This window comes from Zalophus californianus, chromosome 4, assembly GCF_009762305.2.
Source record: "Zalophus californianus isolate mZalCal1 chromosome 4, mZalCal1.pri.v2, whole genome shotgun sequence".
In the NCBI taxonomy this organism is placed as follows: Eukaryota; Metazoa; Chordata; class Mammalia; order Carnivora; family Otariidae; genus Zalophus; species Zalophus californianus.
The window spans coordinates 165,003,076-165,028,750 of NC_045598.1; the positions used below are offsets into that span (position 1 = coordinate 165,003,076).

The 25,675-nt window shown below is 35.1% G+C and overlaps 1 protein-coding gene across 4 annotated transcripts in view; it reads right to left on the reverse strand.

The window, feature by feature from the left end:
* Positions 1-25,675, reverse strand: part of CSMD3 (CUB and Sushi multiple domains 3) — a 1,160,406-nt gene that overhangs the window by 203,077 nt on the left and 931,654 nt on the right. For all 4 annotated transcript variants that reach the window (XM_027574671.2, XM_027574666.2, XM_027574669.2 and 1 more), the window contains one exon: positions 22,795-22,911. In XM_027574671.2, the coding sequence (XP_027430472.2) occupies positions 22,795-22,911 (117 nt within the window). The remainder of the gene's footprint in view (positions 1-22,794; positions 22,912-25,675) is intronic.

Sequence of the window (25,675 nt, forward strand, 5' to 3'; positions counted from 1 at the left end):
TCTTTTCTTAAGCAGTTCTAAGGAGAGGTAAACACATTATTTTCCCCTGTGGAGATTTTATAAAACTTAGAATTTATGTATTTATTTATTTTTTCTATTCTACTTTTGAGTCAACTGAGGCTCAGGGAGATCCTTGAACTCTCAGAGTGTGTATAGCTTGGAAAGGTTAAGACCAGAATTTAAAACTTAGCAGTCTTGAGTTTGCATTCTCATTAGGTTATCCTGTGTACCCTGACTATCCTGTGTCCCCTGAAAACATACTCAGTAACAAATTATTTTACTTAAGCAAGTACAGATATTTTTAGAAAACATCAAATCTCTTATTCAATATGGTTAGAACTCTACCAGAGCAGCCCTCTTAATACTGACATTTGGAAGTGCCAAGAACCAAACACATGGTAGAGGTTTTATAAATCAAATCAGGAGACCCTCAAACTTAAGTGTGCCTAAGAGAATATTCATTTTAATTCAGCACCCCAAATAATTCTTACGCAGGTAGTTCACACTTTGAGATATACTGCTAAGGACACTTTAAAATTTATATCTAGAAATGGATGACATTTGAGCTGTATTTACAACATACTAAAACAGGTGTTCATCTGTTTTCTATCTATGGCATCAAGACTTCAGAATGAAAAGCTTTTGTAGATTTGTTGATTTTTATAGTTTTAGATTTTATTGTGTGGTTATTTTGCAAAGTGTTTACAAATTATTTTCCAACAGAAAATGCTAACATTTACTATATATGTGAAATTTCCCCTTTTAATTTTAAAAATTTATAGTATTTTTAACTTCCATTAAAAATACTCCACAAATATTTTTGAGAATCCACAAAAGGTAGAAACAGTTATATAATGTCAACAGTTTAATTCCATAATAAATACATACTTATGAAAATTGTAGTTTATCAACTTTTAAGTTACTTCATATGGTGTTAAATTTTTTCAAAGTGTTTGAAAGAATTTAAAGATTTATTTATTTATTTACTTATTTGAGAGCATGTGGGGGCAGGGGCAGAAGGAGAGGAAGGGAGAGTCTTAAGCAGAATCTGCACTGAACACAGAGCCGGGTCTGCATGCAAGTCTGATTCCCATGACCCTAAGATCAGGACCCTGAGATCACAACCTTAGCTGAAACCAAGAGTCAGACGCTTAACGGACTGTGCTACCCAGGCACCCTGGAAAAATTTAAAATTATATCTGGAGTAAAGTTAAGGGGGGTGAATATTCAAGATGTTCTTCGTTAGGAACTGAAGGGGATCTCTGAGATCAGGGATCTATATGCGGAGTGGATGTATTGTTTTGTTTTTACTCTAGATCCCTTCACATTTATTTTTCTTTAAAAGTGTACCTTGATCTTTTCTTCCTTCCTTCACTGCAAACCTCATTCTCAATCCTCGTAATTTGGGTGGGACTGGCTACACCCAGCCTAGTGGTAACCTTAATCAGGGTAAACAAATAAAAATTTCCCATTCATTGGCCTTAGTGGAGGGCACTCAGGGATTAAAATGTAACCCAATCAGAATCCTTGAGATATTAAGAGGTATCCTTTCTTATAATGTGCCAAAATTGGTCTCCATGCATTTTCTTCCCATTCATTCATATTATTTCCTATGAAGCTCCCTGGGCAGTAGCCCTCTCTTGAGCTGTTCTCTGTCCTTTATTCCTTCCATAAATATGGCTCCCAGAAATTTCACCATCCTTGTCAACTTTCTCATGGGGAAAAAAATTCTTATTTTTCGGTAAACTTACTAAATTTCCTGGCTAAAACACTTAAAAAAAAACAACAAACTTTTGGACTGTCTTTCTAGATTCATCTGAAGACTGCAAGATATTATAGGTCATTCAAATCCCAGGCCAACATCTCCTGTGCTTTCCGTTTCCATTATATACCATGTGGTATTTTTTATAGGTGTTCACCACTTCCCATCAGTTATACGTAGGGTATGTTTTATCTCTTAATCTATATTGAAATCTCCTTTAAGACATTTAATCAGCATTTTTTGAAAAAGTAAAAGCTAATCATATAGCATGCTATAATTAATTCATCAGCATCTGACTCTTAGAATTTAGCTTTAAAAAAAGCTTAATGACGCAAATTTTGGAAATCTTTTACTCAGAAGATTCTTAGGAAATCATGTGACCTGTTTTAACTACATTTCTTCCTCGTTATTACTGTGATATAGAAGAGTCAATGCATATTTATCTTTTATTCAGTTTTATTACCTTTTAAAAGCTTCATTTGATTTCTTTCAATTTTCTAATGTGGAATTGTATCAATTGCAAGTAATGATATTCTGCCACTTTCTGTTCAATATCCATATACCTTTCTCATATTTTATGAGACTTATAAAATAAAATTACATAGTAAGGCTTGTAGACATCTTTGCTTTGTTCTAAAGTTCTAACAGGAATGTTCTCCAGATTTACCCAATTAGTAATATACTCTTACATGGCTAAGAATATAATTTGTAAATTGAGGAGAGATAAATTACATATATAACATATATTTACATATATTTACATATATGTTATATATGTGATTTACTGAGCATTTTCTACAACCTTGGCACTAGTATATAATTACTTTATATGGGAAATTCTCCTAATAACTCTATAAGATGATTATCTTCATCTTATAGATGAGGAATTTGAGGCCTGGAGAGGTTAAAAAACTTGTGTTCTATTTCTATTAAAAATGGAAGCTAGATTTGAACATTAGGCTGTCTGCAAATTTAAGAACCAGATTATCAAAGGTTAATATGATCTCTGAAAAGTAAAATGTAAGACTAATTGAATTTTCTTGCATTGTAATTAGTATACAGAACAGCGCATTTCACATATAGTTTGAACCACTAGAATATGGAAGCTTTAAAAATTTCACTTCTGGAATGGAAAGGTGATAAGAAACAAAACAAAACAAAACAAAACAAACAACAACAACCTGAAGAAGGTGGGATGACTATACACATCCAGTTATAAGCTCTTTTAACAATTTTGCTGATGAGAGCACAATGATTTCAAAATACCAACCTAATGAAAACTGATACACTATAGTCTTATAAAATGACAGACACCCAAACTAAGATGTCATAAGTGAAAGGTGATACCCAATGAAAGTTAAAGAGCAATTACTTGTTGGTCAAGCAACATGAGGATATAATCTATAGCAAAACAGCATGGCTTAGGTTGTCATAGTTTGAAACTGTAACTTACTATCATTGAATTATTTTATAAAATGATTCTGTACTAAAAAAATAATCTTCAGGTTTTAGTTTTCTAAGATTTGCATTCAGAGAGAGAGAGTGTACTGGCTTGCTAAAATTAGTATTCTGGACTATTTGGCACATGCATTCTTTTGTGTAAATTAACAAAGTGTCATCTGACTTATAAGTCAGTATCAAGTAAGTGTGGGTGAAGACCTGAGTCCCTAGAGACCTTTTCAAACCTTGGTTTGGAAACAGCAAAGCTGAAGACTGAACTTGATGAGTTCATCTGGATATGAGCATCCCATGAGGCTCCTACTGAATGTCTTTTTCCTGTAATTATAGGAAATGCTTTTGAATTTGTAGTTGATCAGCCTGCAGCTTCTATCTGATGGCATAAACTTTTCTTCAAAAGAGCAATTGAGTTCAATGATGTAGGCAATTTTTTATACTTTCTGGTGGGACTATCAATTGGCTAAACCTTTCTGGGAAGCAATTTAGAAATATGTATCATCAGGAGCTTCAAAAGTTCATGCCCTCTGACTTAGCAATTCTTCTTCTGGGAAATGTGTTTATACTAATGATATTTGTAAAGGAAAAAAGAAAGTGGGGAGGAGAGACGGTCTGAATGTCCAGGCTTATAGAAATGGTTAAATAAACTTTGGTACCAATAGATGATGGAATAAATATTATGCAACTTATTAAAACTCATGATGTTGAAAATATTTAGAAGCATAAGAAAACACTTAACATGGAGTTGGCAAAAAAAATGGGATAGAAAATAATACATATTATATGTTTACTATTTCATTAAAACTCACATAAATTACTAGAAAGAAAAAATCTTAAATGTTTAATTATCTCTAAATAGAGGAGTCATGGATGATTTAAAACAAGCTTTTTTGTGTCTTTTCTATTTTCTTTTTTCTACAATATATTTAAAAATAAGCCAAAAAATACATTTTTTAAAGGATTGTAAAAGCATTATTCTTAAAGGTTTTAGAAAGCATTCAATGTGATTTAAAAGTAAAACTGCTCTTTTTTAAGTGTACTTTCTTTTTTCAATTTGTTTAATTAATCATATGGCCTTTTAATACTGTTTGCAAATCAAATTAATATTTATAAATACAATCTTTAAAAAGTTAGATTTTTATTTTTAGATTTTAATGGTGTTTCTGTTTTATTGGATGTGAAGATATTCATTATTTAGAACTTTTTTTTTTAACAAAGCTTGGAATAATTTATCATCTTGGTTAGATACAAATTTTCCCGAAGGCATCTGCTCATTTGGCTTACATTTCCACCACTGAACCAGTGACTGAAATCCTCCCCAGCTGTGATTTATGATCTGTTTATATACAATCTGCCAGACCACACTGCCATAAAGCTTGCAAGATTCTCAGGTTAAGAGGAAAGTGAGATAATATAGTCTATCCTAGATTTCCCTATGTTACACTGTTTAAATCTCACCAAACTACAAAATTGACCTTGGATATAAAAGAATGAGAAGTTATAAAATGAACCCTTATCTACGGTTTTTGGAAATATTATTCTTCCGTGCTAGGTTCAAGTTTTTAATAAGTTGCTGGGAGACAAATTTAAAATATGTACATCATACCAACACACTCAGCTTCTTGAAAACACGAGCATCTTTAATTGAAGAATAAAAGAGCTGATGTGAAACATAGTTATTTTAAAAGTATGACATATCATTTCTAAAAATGTATGCATACAGTTTAAGAAATTAAGAGTAGGCAAAAATGAAACCATGTTTTCTAAGCTAGCAAAATTGTTGTGATTAAATTTTCTTGAAAATTTCTTAAACAGAGAAATGACCACATAATCCAATAGATGTAACTTTCATTCATCAAAGATGTGCAATACTAGGTGGAAAGGCAAGATTGAGATTTGGAGGCATTTCTAATGACAGCTTTAACTCTTTAGGAGGCTATTTTCAGTGTTTTCACTTAGCAATTGATTATCTGGTAATTATGGTGCACATATGTTTCTTGTTTAAATAATACTTTTTTTTTCTTTAATTCCTGGTTTGAGAGCTCAAACAACTAACCTAGGCAGACGTAACATCATTCTGTGTTCTGTCAGGACATCGCTGCTCTGGCCATCTCGTCATGTAAATGAATGAGTCAGTTTACTCGAGTACAAAGAGAAAGTCAACCAATTAAAATCAGAAGTAAGCCTTTACTTACCAGAACATCATTGTAATCAAAAAACATATACTGCTCAGGTAATACGCTACACAGATAAGTCAAATGCACAGAGTAGTCGGGGAAATAGAGCATAATAAATAGGTCAAGAAATAATCAAAACTAAAGAAATTTACAGTAAAAAATAGAAATGGGGAGGTTCCTGGGTGGCTTAGTCAGTTAAGCATCTGACTTTTGATCTCAGCTCAGGTCTTGATCTCAGGGTCATGAGTTCAAGCCCCATATTGGGATCCATGCCAGACGTGGAACTTACTTAACAAAACAGAAAAGAAAAAAATTTTTCAGTTCCCTCATCTTAGGGATGAGGAAACTGCTGAGATCCAGAAATAATAAATGACTCATCCAGCTTTCACATAGCTTGTTAACTGATTGATAAAGGTAGGACATGGTCTTTTAGTCCTAGAAAGATACCATACCTATTCAAATCCAAGGAAATCTAAGGAATGAGAAAATAAGAAACTGATAGACCATCACACAGCAGGCTACCTCAGCGGGAAAATGATCCCAGACTATCCTCTATCAGCAATTAATGATACAAGTTGGGGATTAAAAATATAAAAGGTATATATTTTTATATTTATTTTTATCCCATTCTTTTTTTACAAATAATACTGGTAAAAGATCAATTGATTTTTATAAACATTTTTTGTACAGAAAAATTTAAATTATCTACTCTTTGAAGGGTCTAGTTTCATCTATGAAAACCATATCAGGCCCAGCTTCTGAGATTATTTGGAAACAAATTCCAGATATCATATCATTTCCTAGGAAATAGAAAACAAAATTTTACAGCAGAAAAATATGGAGGATGATTATGTTTTAAATGTTATGAAAAAAAATGGGTGGTAGAAAGCTGGAAGAGAGTGTCTCATGATATGCTTTGTAAATAGTTAAGAACTGTGAATGTGGACTTTATTTTTCAAACAGGAAGTCCACAGAGCAATTGTAGCAGAAATCAGCAAAAATGGAAAGCAAACAACCTGGTAAATCTTAGAAGAATTTCACGAATTGGTGAGGGTGATCATCAGATAGGCAAACCTAGTAATCAGCAGTCTGTGGAACTCAGGTTTCATTCAATAAAGGATTCTCGTACAGTTTCTTCTCAAGTGCAGTCAACACTAAGTAGAGACAAATGGTTCTGTGGAACAAATACTATTAACAAAACATATATGTACTTCCTGGGATGGAGAAGAGTCTATTATCTGAAGAAAGTAAGTGGAACCAAATCTTGTTCATACTCAAAAATACATTGAAAATAGAGTTCTTGAATTGTTATACTTCTTAAAATTAATCAGTGAGAAAACAAAAACATTGAAAAGATTATTACTAACCTTTACAGGGGGTCCTACACTTTACAACATGAGCGTGCCTGTGTGCACGTGCATGTTTGTTTTATGGTCTTAGTAATCTTATGGATTAGGGTAGAGGGCAGAGATAATTATCTCTATTTTATAGGAGATTATCTCAGAGAAGATAAATGATTTGCCTGAGGTCACAGTGGTGATAAAACTGGAACCCAAGGGCACCTGGCTGGCTCAGCTGGTGGAGCATGTTGCATGCTGCTCTTGATCTCGGGGTCATGAGTTCCAGCTCCTGTTGGGCATTAGAGATTACTTAAAACAAATCAAAACAAAACAAAATCTGATAAAAACCTGAAATCCAGCTCTTATTGCTATCAAGTTTTTCCTCTGAGAGTAGAGGATATGTTTTCGGATATGTCTAGACACGAACCCTCATTAAATATGAAAGCAAGCTCAGAAGATGATGTAAAAAAAATCATTTTAAAGAAAAAGAGGGGCACCTGGGTGGCTCCGTCAGTTAAGCATCTGCCTTAGGCTCAGGTCATGATCTCAGGGTGAAGCCTGGAGTCAGGCTCCCTGCTCAGGAGGGAGTCTCCTTCTCTCTCTGCCCCTCCCCCCTGCTCATGCTTGCTGTCTTTCTCTCAAATAAATAAATAAAATCTTAAACAAAAGAAAAAGAATACAAAGATTAATCTATTAGTCAATTATAAATTATAAAACAAATGTGTTCCTGAGAAATTATAAGCAAAACTAAAATAATACATGAATCTCTATTTCAAATTGATTTATAAAATGCAGGAAATATTTTGTGATATTTATTGATGTTTTCTCCCTACACCCACAGAAATTTACACCTTGCAGCTTTTTCTCATATATAATTCCAACTCTAGTCCTACTATATACCTTAGGGGAACAGACGACATGACAGAATACAAATAATGGTCAGATCCACATCTTTTGAACTTCAAAAGTCTAGTCATCAAAATAAAAAATATTTGGAAATATGATTGGCTAGGTGGATGAACTTATTCCTCTGCCCTATTCCTCCTGTGCCACCAACATCCTGGGTAGAGCCTTCCTATACTGGGAAGGAAGAGAGGAGCTTGTACAGACAAGCTTAGAAACGGAGGTTCTCCAAGGTGAGTGCATACAGCCCTCTCCAAGCCAAACACCAAGAGGCATCTTTGAGTGGGATAAGGAGGTACTTGGGTCTCAGTTCTTGGAGGAAATTTAGGTAAGCATCAATCCTTAACAAAGTCCTGCACACCTAGGCATTCAGATGCATCCTGGGAGAAATCAGGTGAAGGAGGTACCTTGCAGCCATGATAAGAAAGAGGAAGCAGCAGATTCTGTACAGGCACTTGGATCAAAAAAGAGTGAGGATATACCTCAGCAGTTACGACAGAACCAAATGCTACATCTGAACCTTTCCCCAGGTCCCCCTCACCTCTGCCCTGCTCCCAAACTCTCCATCATTACTCTGCTGGCGTTCTTTAAACTTTAGACATTTAGAGAAAACTCTGGACAAGATGGGAAATTCCATTTCTTGAACATGTGGATTTGGGGCATGTGAACTGTAACATTTTATATTATATCATATATTATAAGAGTTTCAGAGAATATTTCACCACAAAATTCACTGAAGTATTTGAGCAGGAAATATGAGTCACAGAACATACTCTGGGATTCCAACAGCATTATGTGTCTTGATAATCACAGTTTAAACTGGAAATCCTCAACGAAATTGTACAGGCTCAATATTTCCAAACAATTTAAACATAGATAATGACACTGACAATAAAAACAACAATTTTGTAACTTCAAAGATTCATCTTCAACAAATGTTATTTTCTACAATGTAAACAATTATGATTTTTGTGTATGAGGTTTACTTATAATACCTATGTTTAAAAATGTTTTAATTGGTGGCCGAAGGTAGATCAATAAAATAAGTTAGAGCCAATGACATAATGTGAGTTGTTGTCTGCAAAAATAATCAATTGCAAGAGGTTCCTTAAGGAATTAGGTGTAGCCTAATTTTATGATTATTAAAACGGAGTTATCAACTAAGTAAACACTTAGTTGATTGAAACATGAATATACTAATCTTCTGGTTACTAAATATGGTAGATAAAAAGTCTGGGAAAATATAAGAATGTGTTATCCTCACCCAGTATAAAGGGTGACTTGATTAATTTCTTAATCCTATCATTCACATAGTCTCTCTCTCTCTCTATATATATATACATATATATACATTTTAATGTGACAAAAATTGTCTGCTCTAACATTTCAATAACAAAATTTAACTTCTGACCACAAAGAGCTTACACATTAGTTCAATATTTTTTGGGCTGCAACTTAAAAAAAATGCCCAACCAAATATATATAAATGAATGTACACACATACACACTCACACACATGCACACGTGGATGACATGCACATTGGCATATTAACTGTTCTGAAAAGGCTTAGAGGAAATATGTGAGAAAAATATGTAGTTCCTTTCAGAAACCATGAACCATATATCTATGCCTTTGCCTGTGTTGTTCTGTCTGGCTGGAATATTGTTCTTTAAGAGACTAACAATTGCACATTCTCTAAGACTCAGGCCACACAGTATTTCATCAGGTAAATGTTTCTGACACTGTGACCCCCATCTCCCAAACCTGCCTCATCACCTGCCATGTTTCCTTAGCATCCTCACAAACATCTATTATAGCAGTTTCCATAATCTTTTTTAAATAAACTGTTCCTTTAATTCCTTTCTTATGTTCTCCTGAAGGGCAAGAACCACTGTTTACATAACCTATAAACTCAGATTTTAGCTCAAGGCTGACCATGTACATACTGTTTAAATAAATAGTTGATACAATTACTGAATAATTACCACTTATAAGCAATATAATACAGGTCTCTACTCACAATGTGGTTAGAGTTAATAGTAGTATATTTCTCTGAATTGAGAGATGGTGGAGAAAAGCAAAGGGATGAGAAAAAGGGAAAGGAAGTCATTAAGTTTCCATACTTCTAAACGAAACACTGCAAACATATTAGATTGAAAATCATATTCATTCCACAGATGAACTTTGTTCAGACCATCCTGTGTTTTAAACATTGTAGAATTTACTGCTTTCAAGAAGGTGAAACCACAGGAATGCCATTCCTTACTATGCCCACATCCTGATCTCATTTATATCATCTGCCATTAAATCAATGCTTTTATTTTTATTATCTTTTTAAATATTTTGTTTATTCATTTGAGAGAGAGAAAGAGAGGGGCATGAGTGGGGGGAGGGGCAGAGGGAGAGGGAGAGTCCCAAGGAGACTCTATGCTAAGTGTGGAGCTTGACGTAGGGCTCAATCTCATGACCCTGAGATCATGACCTGAGCCGAAACCAAGAGTTGGATGCTTAAACGAGTGAGCCACCCAGACACCCCCAAATCAACGCTTTTAATTTGAATTTTAATTGGCAATATCTGTTGAAATAAATATTATACTAGGTTTAACAAATACATTATATGAAAGTTTGCTAAGAGAAGCAATATGACAGATGAAACTCTATAGTTTGGTTTTTCAGTAGATAACGGCTTTTGTAATTCGGAAAATATTTTAGTTACACATCTATTTTGGAGTTTTACCTGTTCAGCAAAAACAGCTAGGTTGATATATTAAGAGTTTATATAAACTGTAAGAGAATTTTAGTTAAATTCCTTTAACTCACGGCCCAGAACCACACTTCTGTAGTGTGTGATGTGTACCATGTATTTGTATACTGACCACAAATTAAACACCATCAATCCTTTAACTTATTTGAAATACAACTTACTGAGTTTTCAAATAAATGAATCGCTTAAAAATTTTAACATTTTGATGGGTCTAAAGCAGAAAAATTAAATCATAAGTCACTAAAACAGAAGAAAAAATTGTATTTTAATTGTAATCAGCACTGGATTTCAGTGTTAAACAATTAGAGATCATTATACCATCCTGAAATATCAGTGGGAAAGTGTCAAAAATGATGGGTATTCCATGTTTACAAAAGGCTCTGCCTGTGGCATGCTGTGTGTTTTTGTGAATCATTTATCTTCTAGCTTTCATCTGTCATAGTGTGAGATATTACAAATGTGATTCTGCATGACAGAATAATGAAACACTAAAAAAGACTTTGGTTAATGACTTCTCCATAAGAACTTTTCCAGAAGAAGTTATGAATACATATAGAGAACAGTGCTGTTTTCTTTTTCCTTTTCATTATTTCAAATATTCTCCCATATTGAGTTCTTAAGGGGAGACCATCAAATTTACAGTAAAATTCTGTAGGTAAAGTTTTCTCCCTATATATGAATATTTGAGTTTATCCAAGGAATTACCTTGTACCTAAATACAAGTATTGGAATAGAGTAGAAAATAATTTTCTAACATTTGTAGTGACTGAAAAATACTTCTGGAACTTTAATGATAGAGGTGACAAAGGTAAAGATAACCAAGGATATTCCGATTCATTAAAAATCAGAAAAGAAAAAGAAAGAAAATTTAAAAAGGAGAATGTAGCATAATGCTGTTACATAACTTATTTTACTTTTTTCAGGAACATAAAAGATTCAGAATTTATACTAAATTTATAGTCATTTTTGGAATTAACTAAAATCACACAAATCCACATAATTCTAAAATCAGACTCTTGAATTATCAGAAAGTTTGGTAGTACTTTCCTATATTTTACTTCTTTAACTACTAATAGCATACTCTTTGAATTTAAAAGTAAATTGCATATATATATATTTTTTTAAGTTGGCAAGTCCCAGACCATTGAATCAAAGATTTTCATCTTATAGATAAAAAAAATGAGGTCCAGAAAGCTTAAATAACTTACTTAAGATTACACGGCCAATTAGAGGCAGATAAAGGACCACAATCCAGACCTGTGGACTCCCAGAACAGTTTTTTTTCCCAGTATTCCACAACTGTTCAATCTTCTTTTTAAGTTTATTATTGTTACCATCACTGACTTTATGACTTCGAACTTTAATTCAAAATAATCTTCAGCAATCTGATGCCAACTGCTATTAAACAGCCTGATGGGGCATCCACTGAACTTATCAACTTGGTAAAATACAGCAAAAAAGAAAAGTGAATATGAATGGAAAAAATATTAAGATGGTGAAACACAATCACCATTTAAACAAATTATTGTAAAATGTCTAGACATATTTCTGCACTATATTTTCCAAAGTTTTCTTCTGAATTATTAAGCATCATTTATTTCCTATAACTGATTTTTTCATAAAAATGAGAGAAATTTAAAACATCAACATTGACATCCATTACATAATGGATGCAAATATACATTGACCATAATGACCTAATAGATCATTTGACAGCTATTTTAAGAATTCAGCTAATAAAATTCTAAAGCATATTATACTCATTTTCTTGGAGGCTGAAAGGAAATAATTTTTTAAGTGGAAAGAGAACATAATGGTAATAGGAAGTTATGATATATATCAATATATTTAAGACATGATGTTATACAATCTATAAATTACAGCTTTATAAATTCCATCTTGTATTAGAGGGGCCACAGGCATATTTAGATGTCTGACTGCTGACAGATTTCAAGCCTCACTGCTCCCCTTCCTCTTCGGCCACACATCTGAGCAAGCTGATTAGAACGCCTGAGTTCTCATTGCTTTGGCACTAGTGGAAAGTTGAAACCACTAAAGCACTGACCTGAACACAGGAACCCTCACACCACTACCAACCTACCTCTGGGTAGAACCCCAAAGCTTCTCTCCCTTCCCTGCTGTATCATGTCATTCTGGACCTGTTTGGGAGCCTGTCCTCTTCCCAAATAGCCTCATTATGTGACTAATTAAAAATGTTCATGCTCCCATATTGTTTGTGTAGTGCCATCCATCTCAAAACCCAAACCAAGAGTAGAGTAAGCTCAACAACTGAAGCAGTGAGGAGGTGTCCAGGTGATAAATGCTTTGGTTTAGAAACTGGTTCTTTTACCTGCTAGCAATCTTGCACTTTGAGCTATGCTGCTTTGTGCTGTATTTGCTGAGTTCTACAGAATTTTTATCACAGAGTTAATCAATCTACACCAGAAATTTTGACAATTGGCGTTTAGAAACAAGAGTTAAAGCCTTCCTTAAAGTTACCACAATACCACAATACCACTGCTGGGTTGTGTCAAGCCTGATCCTAGCTGTATGCCTCACGTGGAACTGTATGTCTTGATTACAGCATAAGCTGTGAATAATGCAAAGTTCAGAGGAACAGTTTTATGTTATGACTGTTGGTTGTGAGTCTTAACAACGAATTGACGCTTCTTCCGTAGAAATCTCAGGAAAAGTACTGATACCTTGTGCAATTTATAGGGCTGCTGGGTGGCCAGTTGTGTGGAAGAGCAGTTATTAGGTAGCACGCTAAGGTCTACACTCCTGGAAGCAGATGACTCACTAAGACTCCATGAAAATGCTTTTGGCTGCCCAGGCCTGTTTGTAACAAAGATGCTGATCCTTATGCTTATAGAGAAAAAACAAACAAACACTTATGGCATCTATGTGGAAAAATAAAGAGGTAATTAAAACGCTACTTAAACTCTGGATCCTTAAGCCCTATAAAGAAACAGTTGTTACAGGGGATGACCCTAGCCCTCATGTTATAGATCTGACACTTTCTAGACAAAGAATCTTATGAATATGAGCAGGGTAAAGAGGTTACCCCTCCTCCAAATTATATCTAGTTAACCATTAAACAAACAAACACACAAGGTGAGGAGGAAACAGAAAACTGAGAAAGAGATCCACAATTTGACCCAATTAGAAATCCAAAATTTACCACAAGGCTTTATAAAGTGAAAATATAAAATGTTTCTAATTATCTTTTGCACCTCTATAGCACAGATTTTGAACTTTAATAACTACTGAGATGCACCAACTGGCAAACCTTCATGGTCTTATATCATTACAGAGGCCCAAATTATAGTTATTCCTGGGGATTTCAGTAAATTTAGAGCTAGTGAACTTAGGCACACCCTACAATATAAAGGAGCCATGAAATATAAAATAGTAAACAAAGAAGTATGCCTTGTCTTAATCATCAGAATTATTGCCCAGCCTAAATATCCCATAGTAGTCATGGAAACTCTAACCAAAAATGTACTAAGTTAAATTATGTCTTTGGCACTTACTGAAGGTTTGACAAATTGAGACACTATGGACCTTTCTCCATAATTAAAATAGTTAATATGGCCCAATATAAGTCAAAACCGAGTTTTCAAAGATTGAAACACCTTATAAAAGACTTATTTAGAGAAGGGGTGTTTATCCCCAATATTTCTCCCTTTAACATCCCAATTTAGCTGTTCTTAACCCTCAGAAAAGTGAATGGTACTTCATGGTGGATTACTGTGGTTCTGTGTTTCTACCCGTTAAGGGCCCCATAATCAGTATTATTGAAATGACTGGGTCCATCCAATCATCATCTGGTAAATATTTTGTTATTTATTTGGCTCATATGTTGTTTAATACCAATTTCCACAGACTCTCAGCCATAGTTTGCTCTCAACTATGATGGAATGTAACACTTTTTGACTTCAGCTTTGAAGAGACACCTCTACCTGTCTACCATGAGGTCTTCAGTAGTCCGGCCACTGCATACATTTTTGTAGGCAAAATTATAAGTGTGTCCAAATTCTTGAGGAGCACAGGTAATGATATCACACTGATGACATCTTCCTTCATGGAGATGCATTTGCCACAATCACTTAAGACATACAAATACAAGGAGCTCACAAAAGGGGCAGGTTTCTTTTCCCCACACATAACAGAAGGCCCTGTCACTTCAGTTAAATCCCTACAAATGACTTGGTCAGCCAAAAGCCACTCCATTCCTGACACCATTAGGAAGAAACTTTTTTTTTTTTTAAGATTTTATTTTTATGTAATCTCTACAGCCAATGTGGGGCTTGAACCCACAACTCCGAAATCAAGAGTCGCATGCCAGCCAGGTGTCTCAAGAAAGAAATATTGACCCTCATGGCACCATACTATTGAAACCTGCTAAACAATCTTCTAGGAATTTTTGGATTTTAAGGCAACATATTCCTAATTTATAGTTTTACTTAAGCCCATGTATGCTGTGACTAGTAAACTGGTCTACCTTGAACGGGGCCATCTACAAAAATGTCTCTATACTCTTTCCAAATTATGATACGACAGGTGAGGTCCCACAGAGACTCTGTTACTTTAGAGACTTTAGCAACTTCCTCTCATCGCTCTTAGAGTCTCTGAACCACTCATGATGGGCATAAGTTGCCCTTGAACTTCTGGTCCGAGAAGATTCCCCTCTAAGCTCCACATCACATGCCATTACAGTAGCAATCCTGCATACTGGGATATCATGGAAGCAGAGGCTCTCAAAGCCTCTGAATCTATAGCTCTCTACGTTCAGCTGCCCATTGTGCCTTGGGTCATGGAAGTGTACCCTGAACTTAGTATGGCCACTAAGCCCTCCTTGCTAAAAAGGGAAATGACAGCTACATATTAGAGCTAAATGTCGGCCCTATTGCCTACCCCACCTGCATGAAGGTTGTGGCTTTTCTGGTCCTTAGTTCCTTACCAGATGCCATGCTTTTGCAGAGGTTTCTCTTCTGAACCCCTTAGCTACCTGAGTAGCTCTTTGGGATCAAACTGAGTGAAAAGGCAAAGGGAATCTGTAACATGTACACCTTACAGACAGTATAACCAAGATCACTGACATGATTGAACGCCCTGCAAAGCTGCTGCTTTTAATACTTTAACCAAGATATTCCTGATTAAAGACTCAACGATCAGTACAACTGCCCAAACATTGGATAGTCGTTTTTATACTGGATGCCCTGGTCAAAAACTAAATATGTTTTAGACCCTTGGGCCACTGGCAATTGTCTGAACATGTGGCCCAAGGTTGCCCCTTATGGGGCAAAAATTTCTGGGAATCTTGTCTCAGACATACTCCAAAAATAAATCAATGCAACACATATCTCTACATATACTAAAGCCGTAATACTAAGGCTTCATCAAGACACTCCCTATCCTTTTCAGAATTCTGGTTGTTATTGATAGTGATCAACACAATCATTTCACTTCTCACAATTCAAAATGCTAAGCTCTGCAACGAGACATTCAATGGAAATTTGGTGTCCCTTACCAATCTCCGGATGCAAGCCTTAGAAAGTGACATTGTGGCTTAGACAAGTTAAAATATGACACATTTCACTTATCAGTCAAACACCAAGAGTGAATTGTGATAAGTCTGATCCATTTTTGATGTTTAATTAATGAAAAGTTTCAAGTCATACTCCTTCTCTATCTGGGGCAAGCTAATGAGAAACCCAGGGTACGCTCTCCTTTAGAACAAATGGGAATTTCAAACTGCATAAGCTCCGGCCAGCATGTAGGAGCTTTCACTCCAGCACCACAATAAAGTACAAAGCCAATCAGCTTTGTTTCCTTAAGCAATTTTGGATCTGACCGAATCCAGTTTTGGACTGTGCCCTGCTCTTCCCAGAAAGTCTCATTCTATGAGTAATATATCTTTTCATACCTTCTTAGTGCATGTGTGGTGTCATAAGTTTTAACATCCAAACCAAAGTTGGATGGGGGATCCTGGTCTAGCTGGTGACCAAACATGGCTTCATCTAATTATATAAATAGTACCCAAGGAATTAAATAATATAAATATAGATACATATAATAATGACACTTTCTTTACTCTAAAATGTTGGGCTCGAAAATAAGGATTTCCTCTCTTATAGGTGCAAAATTAACATACACATTTCTTCCTACTGACATTAACAGAACCATTCATTTTTAAAAAGTAAGAGAGCACCCTTTTCTTTACAGTTGTTCTATATCTAACAAATAATGATAAATAGTAAATATACATTCTGAATAAACACACATTTTGTGAACATTTGTCATTGTTAGACAAGTAAATTCAATATTTACAAAACACTAATCATTGATTTTGATGCACTGTTAAAAAATGAAGTGTCATACATTTTAAATATAAAATATAAAAAGCCTTTATTGACCGAAAGAGTTCATTCATTACTGAAAACTTCACACCAGGAAAAACAGAATGCCAATGACATGATTTACTGACCTAATGAGCATACAAAAATAATTTCAAAACAATTTGTCACTACAATTTGGGGAAAATTAGTGACTAAATTACTCAAGTATAAAGTTAGGTAACAACAACATAAATTATGTAAGGGATGCTGAATAAAACAGATCATTGAAAACCACCTAGATATAAGATCAAAAGACAAATGGTCAGATATGTGTCTAAGTTTTAGAGGAGAATATACACTGAGTAAAAGAATGGCTACTAGTTTAACACGCAAGATAACAATAGTTAACTTTCCATCTGCAGGTCAAAATTACCGTAGTACATATTAAAAAGTACAGAAACCCTACAAGTATTAAAAAAACACTTATATGTGTACATATATATAGTGTGTGTGTGCATGTGTGCACATCTTAGTTTTAATCCACCATTTTTGCTTTTTTCCTTCTAAATTCTAAGAAGACCTAAATTTTTAAATCCTACTTTTTATAGACCAACAGTTAATACAGTAATGTGAAAGATATGGTATTGCAAAAATAAATTGCATTTAACAATCATTTTGTAAGTTCCTAAGTCTGTAAGATGGAAAAGAAATACCAAATTTAATGAATATAATAAGGATTAATGAAATATTCATTATCTAATCATTGCCAGTGTTTATGCTATAATATTATGGTAAAAGTTTGAGAAAAAAACAAACCAAAAAACCCCACGGCTATAACCCCATTTGTAGGCAACATCAAGGGAAAAATGTTTCTAAATTGACCTACAATGAAAAATAGGAAAAATAACGGTTGTGAATAAGAATATAAAATATAAAATATGTGAAAGTAGGAGAGAAATTCAAGGTGATATCAACAACTTAAAACAAAACAAACCAAAAATGTCCCTCCAGCAATACCCAAAAGGTTTTAGTAACTGTCTGTTCCCCTTGTACAGAGTAGACCAGTCTGACAACTTTGTGTGATTTAGGAATTCACAAATTTGAAACCTATGCAAGCAAGAGACTGCACCAATAGCAGAAGATAAAGAGAGGGCAGACTAATTGGGAAAATGAAGACGAAAAACTTGAAAAAGTGTTCGTGCCTACTTCCAAGATTCTACTTTCGAAAGCTAGTTTTGGGGAAGAGTAAGCTTTGTACTTTAATAAATATACATTCAAGGTGGGTCTTTTAGAAGGTGAAACTGTCTGGGAGGCCAAACACAAAATTAAGTCACCACACACTATCCTGGATATCCTCAAGGCGATTTGCATGTTGGAATCCTGCAAGAAATCTAAATGTCAGTTTACATTCTACGCAGCTAATATTTGTTACAAGCTTTATAATTTTTGTTAAGATCTTCTACATAAAACCATGGTAATAAAGTTCAACCTCTGTAGTGGGGTGAATACTGTCGTCCCCCGCCCTGCCAAATTTGTATCCACCCAGGAGCTCAGAATGTCATTGTATTTGGAAGCAGGGTCGTTGCAGATGTAATTAATTAAATTTTAATATGAAATCATACTGGATTAGGATGTGCCCAACAACCGGTGTCCGTATAAGAAAAGAGGAGAGAGACACACACAGAAACAGAGGAGACACATAAACAGCAAAGGTCTTGTGAAGACAGAGTCAGAAACCAGAGTGATGTAGCTACAAGCCACAGAAGGTCAAGGGTTGCTGAAAGCCACTAGAAGCTGGAAAAAAGCAAAGAAGGATTCTCCCCTGGGGCCTGCAGAGGGAGTGTGGCACTACGGATAACTTGATTTCAGAGATAAGCCTCCAGAACTGAGAGAATAAATTTCTGCTGTTTAGCCACCGAGTTTGTGATTTTGTTATGGCAGCCCTCAGACACTAATACATTCTCTTTTACACATACTCCTGGAATGTGAGGAATGGGTGACTGAAGGGAAGTGAGGGTGGGAGGATAGAAAGGGATAATCATTTCAAAAAGTATTATTCCATGTGAAACTAATTTAGGTATTAGGTATTACTAGTTGTGAATCATTTCTTCTGAATTATAAAGAGGTCCTTCAGTATTTTTTTTTAAATCCTATCTCCTTAAATTGTTTCATGTATCTTGATTTACCAATTGGTCCATCTAAAATATTTAATTTTACCCTGGGTATTGTGTCATTCTTTCTCTTGGGCTTTAAAATAAGAACTTCATTATTTTCTATCCTAAGAGAAAACAAACACAGACATTAGCCTCTGACCTGTACCCCACCTCACTGCCAACCTAACTCCTCCTGTTTTTCTCTCAGCCAGAATTGTTGAAATAGAAGTCCACAACATTTATTCTCCAACTTTTGCAATTCTCCCCTCTCTATAACTTGATTTTGGCTGCTATACTCTAGGTATAAATACATATTAACAAAAATATTTTTTCTTTTTTCTTTTTTTTTTTAAGATTTTATTTATTCATTTGTGAGAGAGACAGAGAACAAGCAGGGGGAGAGGCAGAGGGAGAGGGAGAAGCAGACTCCCCGCCGAGCAAGGAGCCCGATGCGGGACTCGATCCCAGGACCCTGGGATCACGACCTGAGCCGAAGGCAGACGCTTAACCATCTGAGCCACCCAGGCGCCCCAAAAATATTTTTTCATCTAACAATGTCAACAGTTCTCCCCCATTCTAAAGCATCTTATCTATATCAAATTCAAAATTGAAAATATGCTTTGCATGTTTTGGCACGTAAAAATAATGCATTGCATGAAGGCTTAATCAAACAATAAAAGGGAAACAACGGGTAATTAAAAATTGAAAAATGAAGGAAAAATAAAACATATTTTATTAATAGAAAGGTAGGGTATTTTTTAATCCCCAAATCCAAGTGAAATAGCTTAATTGTTGACATCAATAAATGTTACTCAGTGATCCAGAATTATTCTAGTTCTACATATACAGAACAACCGTAATCCTGCAGAATGAATATCACCAAAGTGACCCTATAGCTGAAGTTCAAATGAAATTCAATGATGCTCAGGAAAGCATTAGGAATTGACAATTTTCTTATCTATAAAAACTGAAAGATAGGAATTGACTGACAGAATAATACTCATTCAATCAACCTGTAAAGTAAGATCATATTATGTTCACATTTAACTGATACGAATTCAATTCTACACCGGGCAAAAATAGATAAATGAAAGTAATTTGGTAGCACATCACCTATAAAAAATCAAGCTAGCTCATCTGGTATTAACTAAAGAAACTGTTACCTGTTCTGACATTAGAGGAAAAGTGTCCTGTTAGAATTACTCAGAGACTATAGGGCTCATGCAAAATTATGTAGATGATCATTATGGGTGAGTTAAGGAATTTCATGCATGCTGTTGATTATATGTGATTTTCTCCTTACACAGCAACTGTAGAACCTTAACCTTTGTAAAAAAATGCAATTTCAATGAATGAATTGAGTGTATTTGACAGATATTATGCTAAATGATTAAAAAGTAAAATTCTAGGAGTGTCAGCATATAAAAGATACAGAAGAAGGAATGATTATAATTTGAGATAAGTGACAAGAGGAGAAAAAAGTGAGAAATGGTATGTTAGGAAGTGATACCAAAAAGTCATAAAACAGTGGCAACAGAAGGAAACTATGAGAATGAGAGGAAGAAGAAGCAAAATAGAAATTTGTGCTACTCTTAAGACGCTAATAAATCCAGTAATTCAGGTCATTTTATTACATAATTTTTGGTAAGTGGCAGGGGGGTGTCCACAAATGTGAACATAAACGTGTGTGTGCATGTGTATTTCTGTGTGTATGTGACTTAACTATGTACAATTTTGCCACTTACATATATTATATCATTTAATTATAAACTAACCCTATGAGGTAGACATTTATCACCTCTATTTCAGAGATGAGAAAAGTAAAATTCAGGCCAATGATGCGACTTATCTAATGAGAAAGAGTAATGAATTGTGCTCTGAAGCCAGAAATCTGACTTCAAAGTTGGCATGTGTAAACTCATAATGAGCATGAACTATGTGAGATCTATATATTTTTTTTATATATGGAATCTCATTCACCCTTCCCAACAACTCTGCTCTGCAGACATAATGATCTCCATTTTAAAAATAAAGATACTGAGTCTCAAAGAGCATACGTAACTTGTCCAAAGACAGCTATAAGATGTGACAGGCTGAAATTAGAATCCCAAGTTTGTCTGACTTTCTATGTAGTTTGAAATACAGAATGATGCAACATTTATAAAAATAAAATCAGTTTCCTTACTAATAAATCAAAGAACATTTGCTTTCATCCACAAATAATCTAAGACGTATTTAAAAATTAATATTAAAAACCACTGATTATTAGTTGTATTACTTTACATTAAAAGGATTACATTTAACTTACATCAAGTCTGCTACAGTAGATTCCATTCTTCAGAAATCCATTACTTTTACTTTTATTTTAATCAGTACTTTTCCTTTCCTTTTTGAACACACATTGGCTACTGTAAAATCTATGTGACCAGCATGTCTATGTGTCAGGAAAGGAAATGTCTGATTTTCCTTTCTCATTTTTTTGTCCACATGACATCCCAAGAATAGATTTAATAGAAAAAATTGATGGCTTATAAAGAGGACTGAGATAACCATGCAACCTTCTGGACCATCTTTGCTAGGGTTCTGTCAGCAACCGTGTAATATTGTTGGCATCTGAGGACTAAAAACCCCTCTAGCAAGGAAAGGACTATTTTGGGGCACCAAAGGCAAAAAATAAATAAATAAACAATTAAGTGGACAATGCTTTTCTTTCTAAACTGTCGTTCTCAAAGAGCTCAACTCTAATTTAACCCATCAGTATGCCAGAAAGAAGAACTATTTGTAAAGAAACAGACACCTTGCTAATGCTGGCATCACCATTCTACATCAAGGTTAAACACAAGGTTTAGTACTTCACTTCTGATGACAATGTTCTCTCAAATACGCTGAAGATCTTGGACTTGTTTCAGAAGAGAGTGAAAGAGGATATACAGGTAATACCAGGTTATAAGAAATTGGACTGGAAGCATCAGCTTATTTTATATATCAAAAGAAACGTTAAGTCAAGACGTGATCCAAAAATCTTGGTATGATAAAATCCATGTCCTTCTGCTAAAACACTTCGTCATTCAGACCCACACATTCATTGCAGCTGTAGCAAATCCTTTACCGTGTAACACAATGCTGTAAATCTAAATTGCAGAAGTCTGAACTTTCAGCCTCTCTCCCATACTTTACTGCTCACTAAATTTCCTTGGCCTATCCATCCATAAACAGAGCTTAACCTGGGTGAGATCCAGCTGGACCTTAGATCCAAAACCTTTAGAAGCCAGGTAAGTGACTTCTAAGACTTGTGATCAGGGAGACGTGAAGGCAGCAAAGGAAACATTGTCTTCTCAGTGCCAATGCCGAACAGACTGTCAGGCTGACAAGATGAGCTGAAATGTCCTTTGCTGTCTTTTCATATTCACTGCTGTCCCAGATACCAGGTACTTAAAACCAAAATCTTTTCTTCCTGGAAATGTGTTTAAAAAAGTATAAACCAATATGATTGTTTGGTACATACTTTTCTCATTATTATAATAGTTCTATATTTGACTTATGCATATTTTACAGAGCACACTTTGCTTTGTGCTCTGGTAATTTCCCATTTTATGTAATTCCAACATGAAGGCACTTGCAAGGTTACTGGATGTTCTTATTTTTAAAAATTAAAAACAATCCTGTTTTCATTTTTATATTGTTGTTCACCTGTGTACTTGACTGTAAATTCAGATTGAGTAAAATGACCTCAAAATTTTATTATTACAAAGCTACTATCTAAAAAGAATTACAGGGTAAAGCACTTTATGAATAGTGAATATTTTCATTAAAAAAACTAACATTTTTTAATAGCATGTAGCAGAAAATAAAGCATGTCTGGAATGAAATACTATATGATGAGATGAATATTACTTACCAAACTCCTTGGGAACTGCTATAGAATAAACACAATTATGTCCAACACTGTAATTTTTTGGATAGTTTGGTGATAGAACAGTGCCTTCTGAACCTGTTGAACGACTTCCACAGGGTGCTAGGAAGTAAAAATGACAAAAAATATTTTTAGAAAAACTTTAAAAAATCATACGATGAAAATTTTCTTGATATAAAATTATAGCTATTGAATTTTAAGGTATAGAATTTATTTCCAACTTTCAACAAGATTCACCGTTGTCAAATATTTTAAAAATAAATTGTGGCTGAGGGTTCTAGAGGGGAGGGGGTTGAGGGGATGGGTTAGCCTGGTAATGGGTATTAAAGATGGCACATACTGAATGGAGCACTGGGTGTTATATGCAAACAATGAATCATGGAACACTACATCAAAAACTAATGATGTAATGTATGGTGATTAACATAACAAAATAAAATTTAAAAAAAGAATACACATGGATCAGTAATCTAAATAAAAAAATAAAAATATATTGTGGTCATATAAAACTTTAAGTATTTAGATTCACTCTTCTCAGAGATAAATTAATTTAATAATATCATTATGGTGTTATCTCTAGAGGTAATAATGTTGGCCCTGCTTTCATTTATGATAAAATGTAAAGATAATCATCTTTTTTATAATGATGAGAAATCACATATGCAGGTGGGAAATTGTTTTACTCACTGCCAGGCTTTGACACTGTACTCAAAATCAACCTTGATTATGCTGCCACCAAATTAAGTATTTTTATACATGGGATGGGGACAGCTCACCCACTCATCTAAGTAAGATACTCTCACCAACCTTTATCCATTTATATGATTTACTTTTGAATTAGAAGAGTTGCTGATGGTGCTGATAGGGGAAATACATTAGGTTTTACAGTCCTGGGCTTTGAGACAGACCCAGGCTACTGATGGAGATTTAGGTATGGAAAACATTAGGATGATAGCTGACAGTCTCTAAGTGAATGAGATCACCCAGGAAACTATGTAGAATGAAAAAAAAAGGCCAGGGTGCCTGGGTGGCTCAGTTGGTTGGGCGACTGCTTTTGGCTCAGGTCATGATCCTGGAGTCCCCGGTTCGAGTCCGCATCAGGCTCCTTGCTCAGCGGGGAGTCCGCTTCTCCCTCTGACCATTCCCCCCTCATGCTCTCTATATCTCATTCCCTCTCTCAAATAAATAAAATCTTTAAAAAAAAAAAAAAAAAGGCCAAAGAGGAGGTCTGGGGAACGCCAAGGTTTAGGATCAGATAGAGGGCGGCAACGGAGAAAATAGTCTTGGAAGCCAAGGGAGAAGAAGAAATTAAAAGAAAGTGTTTAACAGGGCTAAGTGTGGCAAATAACGTGTGGGAATACACGAAAAAGGAGTCTGAGTAGATTTGGCAACCTGGAGTGCCGCAGAGCAGGGCCTTCCCTACGCCCGCCCACGATTTTCTGGAGGAGGGCTTCTGCGGAACTGTGGGCCTGCTGGCTCCGCCCCCAACTCCCCGAGGTAGAATGAGCTTCCCTGATTGGTGAGCCCAGGACGGGAATTTCTACTTTACTGCAGATTGGGCGCCATTCTGCTTCAAGAGCACGCTGGCTGGTCTGCTTCTCTACAGTGTAAGTATTACAGGGCGAGTCTGTTGAGAAAGTGGCCGTGGTTGTTGAGGGGCACCAGTAGCTGCGTAGGAAGCCTATTGATTCGGCTCCTCTGCTTTGATCCATATTATAAAGCAACAGTTCGCTTTCCCTCAGCGTATCCCTTAATCGGATTTGAACGTGTGCAGAGAGGACTCCCGAGCAAAACAGAATTTTTGGTATCATTAATACAGCAGTTTCAACTAGAGCAGCTTTCGGCACATTACAGCCAGCAAACCAAATCCAGCCCGAAATGAGAGAGGTTTTTTTTTTTACATTCTTAGAGTTACAAAACAAAACTAACTTAGTATGCGACAGAGACATACGTGGCCAACAAATCCTACAATACCATCTGGCCCTTTACAGAAAAAAAGTTTGCTAACCCTTGAAGTAGAGAGATGGTATCTAGATCATAGTTGGATAAAGAGTAAGTGGTATATAAAGAAATACGGAAGTAATCAGAACCTTAATTATCAACTAAAGGAGAATGTAGGGAGCCATTAGGGAAAGGGCAAAGCTGAGTGAGTTTTTGTTATTGTCGTTTTGTTTAACGGGGAGGAAGGATTCCTTACATAAGGACAATCCGGAGCAGATCTAGAGTCTAGGAAAAGATAAGATCAAGAGCAAAAGTCGAGTGATTAGCTTTTGAAAACTGGAGTGACACTCTGTGCTCTGAGAATAGGGTTGAAGGAGACTAGAAATGCATAGATTCAAGTTATACATTGGGAATTTATTGGAGTTAATGCCAGATTTTCCTTTTAAAGAGAGCTGGATGCAGTCAGTGGTGTGTTAGGTGACTCGAGAAGAGTCCTGACAGTTTGAAAAAGCAAATGCTTTTCATGGATTCCTGGCCAGAGTTTAAAATATAGCAACATAGTTAAAACACATACAATCCAAACAGGATCTTATATTGCGTTGGGTGGCTAATGACTGTTCTGCCTTTTAATGTTCTATTAAATGGTAATAGAGTTAAACATTAAACTTAGAACTCCACAGAACAACAAATTGACAGTGATGATGATCACCAAAGATGCATTGCTCTCATCACTCATTATTGTTTGAGATTAGTCAGGTGTGTTCTTAGTTCAGCTCTGATAACTTTATTCAGCTGATAATACTACTGATGTGAGAATCATTCAAGAATGAGTAGTATGTTTTATGTTAACTTCCCTTCCGATTTTAAGGTACTCCAAAATTACAATACTTTTGAGTGTATGTGACAGCAGTTCCTATTTTTATAT